The sequence below is a fragment of the Alternaria conjuncta genome (genome assembly GCF_024043145.1).
Source record: "Alternaria conjuncta strain BMP 0040 chromosome Unknown scaffold_10, whole genome shotgun sequence".
In the NCBI taxonomy this organism is placed as follows: Eukaryota; Fungi; Ascomycota; class Dothideomycetes; order Pleosporales; family Pleosporaceae; genus Alternaria; species Alternaria conjuncta.
In genome coordinates, this window is record NW_026250099.1 from 121,360 (window position 1) to 135,981 (window position 14,622).

General features: G+C 51.0%; 4 protein-coding genes across 4 annotated transcripts; 1 reads left to right on the top strand and 3 right to left on the bottom strand.

The window, feature by feature from the left end:
* Window positions 1-282: 282 nt before the first annotated feature.
* Window positions 283-3,655, bottom strand: J4E85_007102 (uncharacterized protein; the record flags this gene model as incomplete). Its single annotated transcript, XM_051471336.1, has 2 exons — window positions 283-1,105; window positions 1,161-3,655. 2 exons carry the CDS (start codon window positions 3,653-3,655, stop codon window positions 283-285), a joined length of 3,318 nt encoding a protein of 1,105 aa, XP_051324410.1.
* A 587-nt stretch (window positions 3,656-4,242) lies between these two features.
* Window positions 4,243-7,513, top strand: J4E85_007103 (uncharacterized protein; the record flags this gene model as incomplete). Its single annotated transcript, XM_051471337.1, has 3 exons — window positions 4,243-4,569; window positions 4,617-7,286; window positions 7,343-7,513. The coding sequence occupies 3 exons, from the start codon at window positions 4,243-4,245 to the stop codon at window positions 7,511-7,513; spliced, it is 3,168 nt and encodes a 1,055-aa protein (XP_051324411.1).
* A 701-nt stretch (window positions 7,514-8,214) lies between these two features.
* J4E85_007104 (uncharacterized protein) lies at window positions 8,215-9,125 on the bottom strand (the record flags this gene model as incomplete). The annotated part of the gene is given in 4 exon segments (XM_051471338.1): window positions 8,215-8,245; window positions 8,292-8,695; window positions 8,808-8,961; window positions 8,974-9,125. 4 exon segments carry the CDS (start codon window positions 9,123-9,125, stop codon window positions 8,215-8,217), a joined length of 741 nt encoding a protein of 246 aa, XP_051324412.1.
* A 2,846-nt stretch (window positions 9,126-11,971) lies between these two features.
* J4E85_007105 (uncharacterized protein) lies at window positions 11,972-12,901 on the bottom strand (the record flags this gene model as incomplete). The annotated part of the gene is made up of 1 exon (XM_051471339.1): window positions 11,972-12,901. One exon carries the CDS (start codon window positions 12,899-12,901, stop codon window positions 11,972-11,974), a length of 930 nt encoding a protein of 309 aa, XP_051324413.1.
* Between the last annotated feature and the right edge of the window lie 1,721 nt (window positions 12,902-14,622).

Here is a 14,622-nt window from a genome sequence, read left to right on the forward strand (position 1 = left end):
CTTCAGAATGTCAAATCGATCCTCCATGTTTCGATCAAGTATCAACGAAAGGAAACACCAAGTGCGACATGTGAACTCTGGACAGCGGAAGAAGATCACACGAAGACATACACACTCACAACACAATCACAGCATCTCGTTCCCAAGTCTCAAAAATCATAAGAACGAATTTTCATGGGCATCAATCAAAACCCATATACTATTGTACAAAGCTCATATCCTAATCATCCCATCCCATCCTTCCCATACCCCATCCATACCACATCCGTCGCACGCCTCCCTCTAACGATAATCATTAGAGTTATAGCTCTGCCTATTACCCTGGTATCCCCCTCCTCCACCACCACCGCCACGATGTCCACCACGTCCACCTCTACCTCCGCGACCACCCCTATCATCCCTCGGCGGGCGGTCATTGTAGGGGTTGTTTCCTTGGTATCCACCACCACCGCCGCCTCCACCTCCACTGCGACCTAGAATCTCGTCTGCAGGGCGGTAGAACCGCTCATCTCTCAACGAGCTGTTGTTGGGTGCGTGATGTGGCGGCGGGGCACCGTGTTGCTGACCTCCACCGTTCATCCAAGCTGGACGTTGCGTAACTGGTGGTGGGATGGGAGGTGCGCCGTACGGAGGCGCGCCGCCTTGCCAGCCTCCTACGCCGGGGGGAGGTACCCATCCAGGTGGTGGGGGAGGGAAGTTACCCGGGAAGGGAGGCGCGAAGTTACCGCCGGGGAAGGGAGGAGCAAAGTTCTGTGGGGGTGGAGGACCGCCGTAGCCACCTTGGTTGCCTCCGTATCCGCCGCGGTTGTTGTCCCAGCCACCGCCTCCACGACCGTTTTGGTAGCCGCCTCGTCCACCGCCGTTGTTGTAGTTATCGTTGCCGCGACGATCGTTGTTGTAGCCGCCGCCTCGGTCGTTGTTGTAGTTTCCACGGTAACCTCCACCTCCTCGGCCACGGCCGCCGCGGAAGCCACCGCGTTCGTTGGAGCGACGTACTGATTCGGCTTCACCGGGGCTGAGCGCTGGTTTGGGCATGATGACGCCTTCGAGGAGGGCGGACTTGTGGGCTCGGGTGTTGCTCACGCTGGGCATTTCGTAGTATACTCTGTATTGACTGTTAGTACTGTGTCGATGTAAAGTTGAAAGAATCTGGAACATACCTCATTGACCGATCTTGAGTAATCTCAAACTCCGTGATACCATCTGCATCGAAAGGCGGCACGAGCTGACTGTCCATAACGAAAAGATCGTGCGGCTCAATCTCTCCATGCAGCGCGCGACTCTTAGCAGGATCGATCTTGTACTTCTGCTCTCCCTTGCGGTACAGAGCCTTCTCGACATCGTCGAAAAGACCACTCTCTTGGGAGAACATGAGTGTCTCTTTGCCGAACTCGTTGCGCTTTCTCTCGTCGTCAGACAACTCAGGATACTTGGTTGCCATGGCATCTAGTAGTCGCTTCGAGTCGATGAAGGGCAAAATGGCGACACCCTGCCAGGCAAACTTCTTTCCGTTCAGATCGATAGGGAAGTCTGGAGGGTAGAAGTCGACGATAGAACTTTGAGGATCTTCCATGAGTACACGGAAGGGTTCGGGGATGGCATGGTTTGATGCGGCGGGCAAGACACCCATAAGTTGCTCGTATGGGTGGAAGGGTGTGCCCTTCTCGAAGAGCTTGCGGGGATCCATGTCTTCGAGACCGACAAAGTCTGCGGCAAAGGGAGCGTAGTGGTGAGGGAAATACCATGTCCACGATGGGCAACCTTGCATATAGTAGGCCAACACCCAGCAGAGACCCTCCGCATACTGACGTGCGACCTTGTTACGGAAGGCGATGTCGTTGGGGTCAACGCCGAACTTCTGCTCGTAGTAACGCTCCTCGTAACCTTCCTCCCAAAGCATGATGGTGTCTTCTACAGTGCCGTCGTCGTTCTTCTTTGGCTCGGCAGCCTGGGCGGGTGGGTCGGGGATGACGGGCGTATTGCGACCAGGTGTGCCGTTGTCGGCGTCCTCAACCTCATCTGCCTTGCGCTTTCCAAGGTGAACGGTTTCGGTTTCAGCGGCGGTTTCCGACGCAGGCTCAGAAGCTGGGGTCGGTTCAGGCTCAGGCACAGCGGTGCCATCGGCCTTGGCCTTCATGAGCTCCTTGAGTCGAGCAGCAGCGCTCTTGTTGGATTGGGCGTCACGGGTGTGCATGATGTCCTTGTGCACATCGCGCACTTCTTTTGACTGCGCATCCTTGGGATCGAAGAATACTATACCTGCGCTAGTGTACGTGTCGGTACTCTCCTTCGCACGCTTGAAGCCAGGTGGGCCGCTTGCTTCAGTTCGTTGGCGCTTGTTGCCGTTCTGCTGTGCTTCGCGCCTAGCCCTGTTTGCTGCCTGGCGATCAGAGACTTCCTTTCGCTTCTTGAAGATGCCAGCCTCTCGAGTCGCTAGGGCGGAGAGAATCTGCTGCACACGACGCATGTCTGGGAAACCATCTTTGGTCACGTAGTCATCCATTTCAGCAGCGAGATCTCGCCAAATGCTGATGAGCAAGTCGATACCCTGATCTCGGATCTCAAGACTAGGCAAATGTGGCAAGAAATCGTTACCGACAAAGAAACACATAAAGACCCAGTCATCGAGGGAGCGTTCTAGATCGTACTTGAACTTGCGCTTTGGCGTCTCCATCTCGACTGCCAGGTATTCGCGCAGAATGTTGGTATGCAGCCAGATGAAGGGCTTGAGCTGATGCTCAGAAGTGGCCCACTCTTCGGCAGCTTCTTCTTCGGTGAGCTTCTTGCCGTCGTCGGGGAATTCACAGTTGTTGCGGATATGTCCTTTGCGGCCACAGCGCGTGCAGACCTTGTCCTTACCCGAGTCGTAGAAGACATCTTCTCTGAGAACACGGAAATAAGGCTCATGGGTGGCAAGACTCAACATGATCAAATCGGCGTCCAAGCCGTAGATAACGTGCGAGGTGTTGGGGTCATGAGTAGGCATAGAACGCTGCGAGCGGATAAAGTTCATGATCTTGTGTTCACCCTCACCAGGCACAGACGCATCAGAGATGATGACTTTCATGTCCTTCCACGAGGGGTCGGTTGTGAACTTGTAGGCACACCAGTATTGAAGACTCTCGGCAAGGAGATGCATGAAGGGTGTACCGGGGGTGATTGCATTGGAGTCCCAGGTCTTTTCGATGACCTCTTCGAGACTGGAGATGTCCTCGCCACGACTAGCTTTTTGCGAGTTGAGCATTTTCTGGAACTCAGCGCGCTCGTCGTCCTTTTCCTTTGCCTCTTTGGCGGCGCGGAAACGACGCGAACGCTGCTGGTTCATCTTGGCACGAGGCGCAACGCCATCGACTGCCATGTAGAGAAGCTTACGGGGACGGACCATGCCGACACAGCGATCAGTGTATTCAAAGATGGCCATCATCATGTCGGCCTCGGTCTTGGGCGCGGGCTTATCTTCGGGATGCGAGCAAGGATGCACGATGCCGTTCATGTCGAGGTAGAGGTTGTCGAACTCTTCGCCGTTGGGATTGGGGCCGGTGCGGTCTACAGGAATGACGTTGTCGCCGACCTTCTTGGGCAACTCCTCCTGCACTGTTGAGACGATCTTGGGGTATTTCTGGCTGAGCCAGCGGAACATGGCTGGGACACCCATGATGGCGGTAGGCGCTCGGTGGCGCGCGGCGTGTGAGGGTGAAGGGTGGCTATAGTGAGACTGTAGCTGGAGGGTAGTAGTGCGAGTGCGATTGCGATGAGTGCGAGAGCGCGTGTACTAGTAGTCTGGAGTGTGTGGTAGTGCTGCGACGATGCGCGGTGGAAAGAAAAAGACTGCCTGATGGCGATGAAAGCCCTTTCCTCCTCTTGGAGCGCCGGATGCGATATCCAGTGCGGCGATATGAGTGCTAGTGCCGCAATCTCCGTCGGCGCGCGATCACCGAATGTGCGCACGATGGTTGATGGGAGGTGGTGATGGGGGGAGAGAGGGAGAGGGAGCGGCGATGGAAGACGCGCTCTTTCCTTGGGATCGCGGCCGGGACCCTGAAGGTCGCGGTTTTGCCGACTCGCCGACGCCGCAGGGATGTGGAGGAGCCGCGAGCCCGTGCGCCAAATTATACGTGGAGCTCCACACCGAGGGGCCTGCGCTACAACGGGACGACTACGTTTCTATGGGAGAGTCACATGCATGACTAAACACTCGTCGTATATTCTACCATGAAGCCATAGCCCTGACAATCGCCCAAGATGATGCGCGTTCTCGAGGCCAATGCGCCTCCGAAGCAGACGGCAACCGACACCATCAGCACTCTTAGTGGGAGGCTGACGAGCGCAAGCCTCCTCGAAGACCGTCGCGCTGCCATCCTCGGCCTCCGGAGCTTCGCCAAACAATATCCTGCCTCGGTCGCTTCGGGCGCGCTCAAAGGGCTCATCGCCTCGCTGACTAAAGATGGCGACGACGTGGACACGCTCAAGGTGGTGCTCGAGACGCTGCTCATGCTCTTCCACCCCGACGAGACCAGCCACGAGGCCTCGGAGGAGTTGGAATTGCTGCTGGCCGACCAGTTCTCACAAGTAGGTCCCGCCCTGCTACATATCTACTAGTGCTGAGCTTATGATAGCGGCAAGACAACATCACTCTCTTGCTTGATCTCCTAGACAAGCCCGACTTCTACTCTCGCCTGTACTCGCTCCAACTGATACGCGCCATCTCCCTCGCCCGCCCTCAACGAACCCAGGAATGCGTCCTCACAGCCCCCGGCGGCATTGAGCGCCTGGTAGCCACCCTGGACGACCCCCGCGACGCCATCCGTAACGAAGCCCTTGTCGTCCTTACCGATCTTTCCCGAACCTCTGCCGAACTCCAGAAGCTTTTCGTCTTCGAGGATGCCTTCACCAAGGTCTTCAATATGATACATGCCGATGGCGGCCTTACTCAGGGTGGGGTTGTGGTTCAAGATTGTTTGAGTCTGCTGGCTATCCTCATACGCTTCAACGTGTCTAACCAGACCAACATAAGAGAGATGGGCCATGTCGCCAGGTTTGCCGCGCTGCTACCCGGCGGCAACAAGCCGAAGAAGGCACGCGCAAGTGTTGAAGAAGAGGACGACTGGGTCAGCCCGCAGAGCGACAAGAACATCTGGGGGCTGCTCGCCATAATGCGCATGTTCCTCGCCAAGGGCAGCCCGGGCACACTGCAAAACCAGAACGTCTTCCAGCAGCATGGCCTTGTCCGCCAACTCCTCAACATCGCTTTCGACCCCGCTACCGCCATGCCCATCAAGATCGAGGCTCTCAACACGTGCGCGGATCTGATCAGAGGCAACGCTCGGCTCCAAGAAGGATTCGCTCAAGAGCAGGTCAGGCCCATTGTTGAGCCTCCTACGAACGGCGTCACTTCTCCCAACGGCGTACCTTCCGTATACGTTATTGAAGCGCTTCTGAACCTGGTCCTTTTTCCGGCGCCGAACGACCTGTTCGACCTGCGTAATGCAGGATGCGAGTGTATCAAGGCTTACTTCTACAACCACAGACAAATACAAGAACACTTCCTCAACCGAGCCATCGGTGGTCACGAAGGCGGCGACGAAACAGCGAATGCTCTTACAATCTTAATGGCCGGACCCCAGGTTCCCCCAACTGGCGACCCATACAGGATCTGGTTTGCCTCAAACCTAATCTACCATCTCATCTTTGATGACTATCAAGCGAAAGACACTCTGATGGGGGTCAAGGAAGGAGATGCAGAGAGCGGTGAAGAGGTCGTCACTTGCATACAAACGCTCACGGCCAACCTCATCGCAAGTCTGCAACTTGGAGAAGACGAGCGCATATCGGTAGCCTACCTGATGCTATTGCTAGGCTGGCTATTTGAGGATGCCGCTGCAGTAGATGATTTCTTAGGAGAAGCTAGCAGCCTGCAAAGTCTAGTACAAGCCGTCCTGACCCCTGGAGAAGACCGAGTCATGATCCGCGGTCTTTGTGCTGCACTGCTGGGAGTCGTATACGAATTCTCAACAAGGGACTCACCTGTGCCACGACGCGAACTACAACCAGTTCTCATGACGAAGCTCGGTCGTGACAAATACCTGGACGCAATAACCGGATTACGACGTCATCCGCTGGTACGAGACTTTGAGGTCTTGCCCCGGACTGCCGGCGGAGGTGGTGGTTTGCCGGACATCTTTTTCGACGAGGCCTTTGTAGACTTCCTCAAAGACAACTTTAGCCGACTTTCGCGGGCTATCGATCGCAATCCGAATATCGAACAGCACCAGTCACATGATGGTGTTGATCGAGATGTAGTCGATGCACTTCGTGGCGAGAGTAACGAGAAGGAGCAAACCATCCAAGAGCTCAAAGCACAACTAATGACTTTGGAGCAGAAGATAGACCAGGAGCAGGCGGAGCATCGCAAGACACAGCAGTCGGCCGAGGAGCAACGCAGCACCTTGAAGCGCATCAACGATAAGTTGCACGACGATCTCGACAAGGAAGTTGCGAAGAAGGATCGCGAGCACCGACAAGCTATGCTGGAAATGGAGAACAAGTACAATCTTCAAATCGTTGCGCTCAACAACAAGGTCCAACAAGCGAGCAAGGACGCCAATCTAGCGATCGCAAAGGTCAGACAAGAGTACGACGAGCAGCTCCACGACGCACATAGAACACGCACCGAATTAGAGCGTCGGTTGGGCGCCTCAGAGAAGGCCCGCCAAGAAGCCATCGAGAACATCCGTAACCTCGAACACACACTCATACAAACCCGCACCGAAGTCGCCACCATCACCGAATCCCTGCGCAACGCACAAACGCACGTCCAAAACAGCGAAGCCCAGCTTCAGATCCTTACAGAGGAGAAAGAGACGCAGCTCAGAGAGCTCGAAGAAGAGAAAGAGATTCAACTCAAGCAGCTCAAGGAAGAGACGGAGCAGTCCAAATCCACTCTCGAAGCGCAACTCAAGCAATCCACATCCGATAAGGAAGCTCTCCAATCCACTATCGATAAACTCAAAGCCGAGAACCAGGATCTGAAGACAAAAGCGCAGGATCAGACTTGGAAGGTCAAAGAAGCAGAGGAGAAATTGCGTAAAGCTGAAGCTGCAGCAGCTGCCGCGAAGTTAAACCCTCAGAAGGGCAAGGCTGGCGCTGGAGGTGCAAGTGAAAAGGAACTCAAAGATCTCAAAGAGAAGCTGCGTAAAGCGGAAGAGGCGGAGAAGGAGAAGGCGACGGAGCTTGAGGATTTGATCATGGTGCTGGCTGATCTTGAGGAGAAGAGGACGAAAGACAAGGTATGTTGTTTACGTTCGTGTGAAGAGTCGATGAGAGATGGGGCTAATGATTGTAGGAACGGCTTAAGGCTCTTGGAGAGGAGGTTTCGGATGCGGAAGATGATGATGATGATGATGATGATGATGATGATGATGACGATGATGACGACGATGATGACGATGAAGAGGATAGTGATGAGGAAGAAGAAGATGATGATGAGGACGACGAAGAGGAGAAAAAGAAGTAGATTGGCTCGATTAGACGCAAATCGATCCGTCTTCGCTATCCATCATGACATCTGTTCTTCGGTCTACATCGCGTCTTCCACACGAACGAGCTCGATGCTCCTGGACCAGAGTTCTCCCTAGAAACATACATCCTGAAGGTATTCGCTACGCTGTCTTTGTACTTACGACAAAGCACATCTCTGCCATTGCGTTCCGGGTAGACTTTCGATGATGCGTTTTCCTCTAGGCACGTGGTTATTGAAGAAATCATGTGTCTCGTTGGTGTTGCCTGAGGTGTGAGTGGCAGGTATCTAGACGCAAGCGCATCCTCAGTCGCTACACAGGGTGGCGGATTAGCAGAGAAGGTAAAATACATGTCTTGTGATGCGCGTCTTTCATGATGAGCGTTGGGTATAACTGAAATCACGCCCAGCACTGATATTCCCCATGAAGATTGGGCCGCCTCCAGATAAAACAGCGCCAGTCTGACTGCTCCCAATTTCCTGTACTCCTCCCCCCCTTCGCGCCGTTTGCCTCTCTCCCGAGCCTTCCAACTCAGATACTTCTTTGCCATCGGGTACATTAGATGCGTGCTCTGATCTGTCCGACCGCGAGACAAGTGTTCGTTCATCGGAGTCGGGTTGCATTGGGGTTGTCGCAGTAGTACTGAGCTCTCTTTTGTTTATTGCATCAACCCACAACCACAACTGCCCCCGTACTCTCACATACCCCGGATCTGTTGCTCCGCTGAACTTCGTCATGTCAGAGTGATTCTGATGAATACTAGCATTAGGATACTCCGGCAGGATCGCTGACTGACGCGGCACGATATCCCCAATCCCAGCATAACTCAACTCCTCGTAAAAACAGAATATCTCAATCCATTTCCCTTCATTGCGTCGTCTGTCTTCGAGGAGGGTGTGGAATTCTTGTTGGAGGGTTGATAGCATTTCTGAGGCTGGTTCTAGGACTGCGACGATGGCTTTGTTGGTTTTGAGGACGAGAGAGGATAGGCGGGTTAGGGGGGCTGCCCAGTCTGCTTTTCGTGAGCGGAGGTGGGGGGTTCCCATGAAGGCGATGCCGAAAGTGGAGGTGAGGAGTGATTTTACGTGCAGTTGGGAGGTGCCGCGCGAGATTAGGAGGGCTTGTTCGACGACGAGGCCGCCGAGGGAATGGGCTACGAAGATTACTGGTCGTGAGCTCTATTACCAGTTAGTAAAGAAGGCGGTGTTAGACTTGGTATTCGCGTACTGTATTTGTTTCTGCTCTTCGCAAGGATAGATCTTGTGCGAGAGATTTTCCATGGTCGCGTACGGTGTTTCCGCCCGCGGTAGTGAGGAGCTTGACCACATCTGCGTCATACCCAAAGGTGAAGATGCGCACGTTTTTGAGGTCATTCGCGAGCAGGTCTTTGGGCCAAAAGATGGAGTTTTTGTACGTCCATGTGGTTTCGCGGTTTCCAGTGAGGCTGGGCGCCTACTCTACGGTATCAGTCGCTCCTTCCGCTACCGTTTTGAGTCCGTATGCGCCTGCCGTCGAGAACAACTCCTCTGGTGGCTCCTCGGTTTGCTTCTCGCTTGCCGGCCCGCTCTTCTTCTTCCCGCTCGTCTTGAAACGGCGGAACATACCCATTTCTGGTATCTCCACGGCTTTCGAAGCTATGCGCGACAGCCTCTTACGAGTGTGTCAAGCACGAACGCGGTCTTTGTAATCAAAACCAGAATTTTTGATGGGTCACGACAGGTTTGGAAGATCTCGTAAGTGAAGATGAACTCCATGACCCGGATAGTTCGGACGATTCGAACGACGCGAAGAGTTGGACAACACGACGAGACCCTATGGAGTCCAAGCTTCGTGCTTTCGAGCTACAGAGTCCAGAATATAAGCTTTGCCAAACGTAGGTGATCAAGTGTGTTGGAATTATATAGGAAGAACTGTTGTTGATGATGCTTAGGATATGCGTAACTGCCATATCCACTCGGCGATGGGACGAGACACATCTCTTGCGCACTTACAATCATTAATACGACCCTAGTATTGCCCCACCATGGGTCACGACCTACAACGAAGGTACTTCAGACATGTCTACGTGGCAGGTTGGGCGAGGGACTACCGCTACACCCTTCTTTTTTAAGCCACTAGACCTTAATATATTAATATAAACCTAGTTTTATTTACTAAGGCGCTAGTCTAGAAGTAGATTTTTTTCTTCTATAACGCTACTCTTTTATATAAATAGTAAATATTATAAAAGTCTAAAACTAACTTATAATACTAGCTCTAACTACCTCTACTATCTTAAACTAGTTATATACTAAACCTAGTAAGTAGTATATTTACTAAGCTTACCTTTTACTACTATACTCTTTTTAAAAACTTTTTCTTAGAATTTATTAGCTACTACTTAGTAGTAAGTTAGAGAAGTAGTATCTTAATTATAGCTATCTCTTATATATAAAAGTAGAAATAACTTAATACTATAATATTAGAAACTCTACTTTAAAGTATAAACTAATTATATACTATTATTAAGCTACTTAAATATATATAAGATTATTCTAGCTACTTTTATATTCTAATAAAGTAGCTATACTTTTTTTATCTCTAATTCTTTAGGTATTACTTTAAAGAAAGTAAGTAAGTAGTAGAAAATCTTATACTATAGTAAAGAATTAAAATATAAATATAAAAATAACGCTATAAGATTATTAGATAAGCTAAAAGGTTAATAAATAATAAGCTAGGTATTTATTATTATAATAATTTAGTTATTTATTATTATAATAGAAAGTTTAAAAAGAAGTAGTAAAAGACGCGTATTTTATAAACTTACTAGTTAAGCTTTAACTATAGTTCTATAGTATAAGCTATTATAAGACTTATTATACTAACTTATTATAATAACTTATTACGTATTTATTATAAAGTTATTCTTAGCTACTATAGGTATATATAGAAATAACTACTTTAGATAAATAGCTTAGTAAACTACTATTACTAAATATCTTCTTCTCTAATATATATAACTAAAGTACGCAAAAAGACCTCTTAGGCTTAAGCGTAAAAGATAGAGAATAAGCTACTAGAAGTAAAGAGCCTTTATAGTAGCTCTACTTTTAAAGATAGTAGTATATAAGAGAATAACTCTAGCTACTACGCTTATTCTAAAGCTGCCTTAGTTTAGAGTAATAAGAATAAACCTACTATCTTATTGCAGCTTTAGCTGCATATTACAGTTGCTCTATAGAGCTTTAATTATTAGAAGAAATTGCTTCTTATTAGCCTATTAAGCTTGTCTCTTATTAGACGAAAGGCTGCTAAGATATTAGGATGCCTTTGTTAGGCTTAGCGCTTCTAGCACGTAATAAACACTAAAGGCTCCCTTTACCTCTACAACATCCTCTGCAGGCTTAATTACTATAAAGCAGGATGTATATAGGGTAAGTACAACTTATGCACTAAAGTTGCACACATTTTAGCTCTGTTTACGGGCTGTACAGACTATTTTTGTCCATAGGTACTGGCCAAACCAGGTCCATTTCCGACGGCGCGGCCCTCACTGGGATAATACCATCCGGTCTGTCCACCTTTAGCAAATACACGGAGAAAGCAGCTGTGGTCAAGAATAGTCTCATCAAATATATGGAAAGCGAAGACCGGCACAAGATGATGCGTACCATCGCCAAAGGTGAACATAGATGGTACAAGCGATTCGAAGTCACGGACGGCTTGGAGAAGCTTCCACCTGATCAATGGGAGCTCGGGATATTTTCCTTACTATACGACCACAAACTTGCAGCTCGCGCAGGCGGGAGGACTTTGAGCAAAATACGCACAGCTACCAATGTGTACCTAAATCGCCAAGAAATTGATAAGAGTCTTCGTCTCGGCGAGTACGCTGCTCCACATCAGAAGCTGAAAGTTGGTTCGCATGCGGAGAGCGCGAGAGCTCTGAGTCAGCCATGACTCAGGGCGGGGAAGCGCGCGAGCATTGGGAGGCGTTCATGGGCAAGCACCTTATTGGTGAGCGGGATTTTTTTCCCAAGTACCAAGAGGAGTGGGACTACGCCCTGCTAGGTCGTAAGCATTAGATCAGACATGCGTAGATCAGGCGGGACGTGTACAGGGATCTAGCATTCGGAATCATAGCTCTAGCGCTTCCATGAGCACTGACTAGTTACGCCCCATCCAAACCTCGCCAGAAGCGAACTTGCGATCACATGTCCTCGTATCGAGATGGTTGTCAGCAATTAGTGAACGTTATGGTATGCGATGTGGCGTTCCAATGCACATGTTCACGACTATGATGGGATTGTAACTGATACTACCTGCTGCATACTATGAGCAAAGGTGTTACTCAGCCGCGTCGTGCCTGCGTTATACCACCAGCACATTCAACAAGAAAAAGTAGCGGAAACTACATATGAATTAGGTATCAGTGACTTGCGTACATTGGGAGAAACCATGGACATGGTAGGCTAAATACCTACAGCAGAATCAACATCCGAACCCTCCCACTCCTCACAATCGTCCAAAAACTCCTCCAACACCTTCTCAAACCCTGCCGCATCTTCCCAAAACGGCGCATGCCCGAGCCCAGATAAGCCCAAGCACTCACCCCTCCAGAGCCTTTTCCACTTCACCTCCTCATCGATATAATCCAGGTTGACAAACTGATCTTCCACTCCGTTCACGACCGCGATCAACACATCAGTCGCCTCCACCACACGCTTCTGATCGCAACCCTTAGGCGGGCAATCCTTCGTCCCAGTCGCGGCATCAGCTATGAAGACTGTCGCGCGCCCATCCGTCCGCTTCGCATCCTCCAACATCCACCTCTCATAGAACTCTTCCTTGCCCGCTGCCACACCGTGTCTCAAATACAGCTCAGCCTCCAGATTGACCCAATTCCTGTTCCCCGCGAAGGTAAGCCCACCAGCCGGCATCTTGAACGCTTGAGCCATCTGCTCGGCGCCACGCGAGGGAGGGGTACCGATAAGCATGAGCCCTTTGACGCTGATCCGAGGTGCATCTTCCACCATGGGAGGATCGTCATGAGCGAGACAGGGAAGCATTTCGATCGCGATGTGACCACCTAGACTCCAGCCCATGAGCACCACAGACTCGATTCTGAGGTGCTGCAAGACACGTATGACGAGGTCGGCGTAGCCGCGATGACAGTACGTTGTCTTGACATCAGGGGCATTGGACGAGCAGCCGTGGCCGGGGAGGTCTAGAGTAACGATGCGCCAGCCCTTGTTGATTGTGGGCGACTCGATGATATGGCGGAACTGTTTGGAGGATGAGGCGTTGCCGTGTAGGAGAAGGAGGGCGGGCTGGTCGTTCTTGAGATTTGAGTCGTAGATGCTGATGAGACCGTGTGAAGTTCTCATTAGGAACGAAGGCATGATTGGGATCAAAGATATGTCCTGGTAAAGACTGTAAAGTGGAATAGCTGTGACAATGATGATGATGGTGTTGCTCTCTTTTTTGGTATATATCTCGTGGGGTAGACGTGCTACTAGAAGTTGTTCTGAAGAGACATACGAATGTGGTCATCCTGACAAACTCACACGAACTGTCACTTTTATATATATCTCTCCTCAATACTTATCGAGGCTGCCTGAGGAGACGAAGCGGCAAAGGCATTCCTCTATCTATTCGGTATTCAATTCCGTATCGAACCGGAATGCGCGCCGTCATGTCCCCGTTTTAGTTCGTACCAATAACGAGCGAAATCGAGCCCAAGACTTGAGTGCCGGACATCCTAAAAGGCATCGTGGAAACGTATTCTTGACGTTGGAAGCCACGACTGTGGCAGCGCAAACGTGCAGGGGAGCGGGAAATTGGGGGGTGATCGGCGATTTTAGCGTCCGGTCCTGTCAGATTACAAAACAAGCCCTATGTGCTAATGCACGTTCCGACAGTGGGGTAGCGTGTCCTGTAACCCAATTGGTACCCAATGGGGTTCTCAATTAAGGTAGGGCGGTGATCACCTAGATCCTGTAGTCGAAGGCTGAGACGCATGGGATTGAGACTTCTGCATGTACGTGCATTAGTACTGTTAGAGTTCCTTGGGAAAGATCTAGGCATACAGCTACAACGCCTTCGTCAACCCCTCATGCTCGACGATCTGACTATCATCCATTGGGACCCAGGCACATGCCACGCTGAGCTCTCCAGCCTACTGCACAGTACACATTGGTATATGTACAGGAATCCGGCATTCCCCAGTATGAAGGGTGGCGGCTTTCCTCCTGCACCCCCTCAAATCGCTAATCTTGCATCGTCAAATTTCCGATAGTTCTCTGTAAGATGGTGGTAAATCCCTCGTGCGGCTTCGAAGTCCGCGCGCTACCGATGGCGAGGACGGGACGCCTGGAGCCTCGTATCGTCCCATCGCCCCATATCCCCTAGGTCTTGTCAGTCGCGTGCAAAGCGACTTCCGGGGCTACGGCAGGCGTATGGAAAGGATACCTTGCATCACGATGAGGCTGCGGGAGCCGCCCGTGAGTGAAACGTTCTGCCAAGAGCTGTTGAGCCCTTCGGAGACAGTATGCCGGCCCTCGATACGAGCAGGCAAGGCTTGGTTCGCGACTACATTGATCTATTTCACGGGAACGGGTTGGTGAAGTCTGTGCTTCGATTCTACAACGGCATCTTCAATCTAAAGCGGCATCTAGACAGTAGCGTCAGTATTCGTTTTGGTACGTTGGGTCGCGAGTGAAGTTCGGCGGAGTATTCTCCGTGACTCCACAACTCCGTCGATTCGCGGACCCAAGCCTCACTTACGTGTGATTGTGTCAAAGCTGGGATATGACGGTATGTAGTCGGAGGTGGCGGCAAGTACTTCGTCTCCGTTTTGAGGCGGCTCTTTTTCAGGGTTTGCTTCGAAGACTAAGCTAGCGAGGTAGAACAGATGAGGTTGCTACTATGTGACCTGAGTGTTAACATTGCCTGGCAAGCTGACACCGGTCTTGAGCTCTTTCATCTTTGCAAGTGGAACTTGCTATACCGGACGTTGTCTACAAGGCGAATTTGCTCAAGCGTTTGTAGCTAAAATGGCGTATCAATGTCGACGTAAGCTTGCTGCTCGAGGATTCGGTGGCGTGCTGTAAAGTGGACTTAT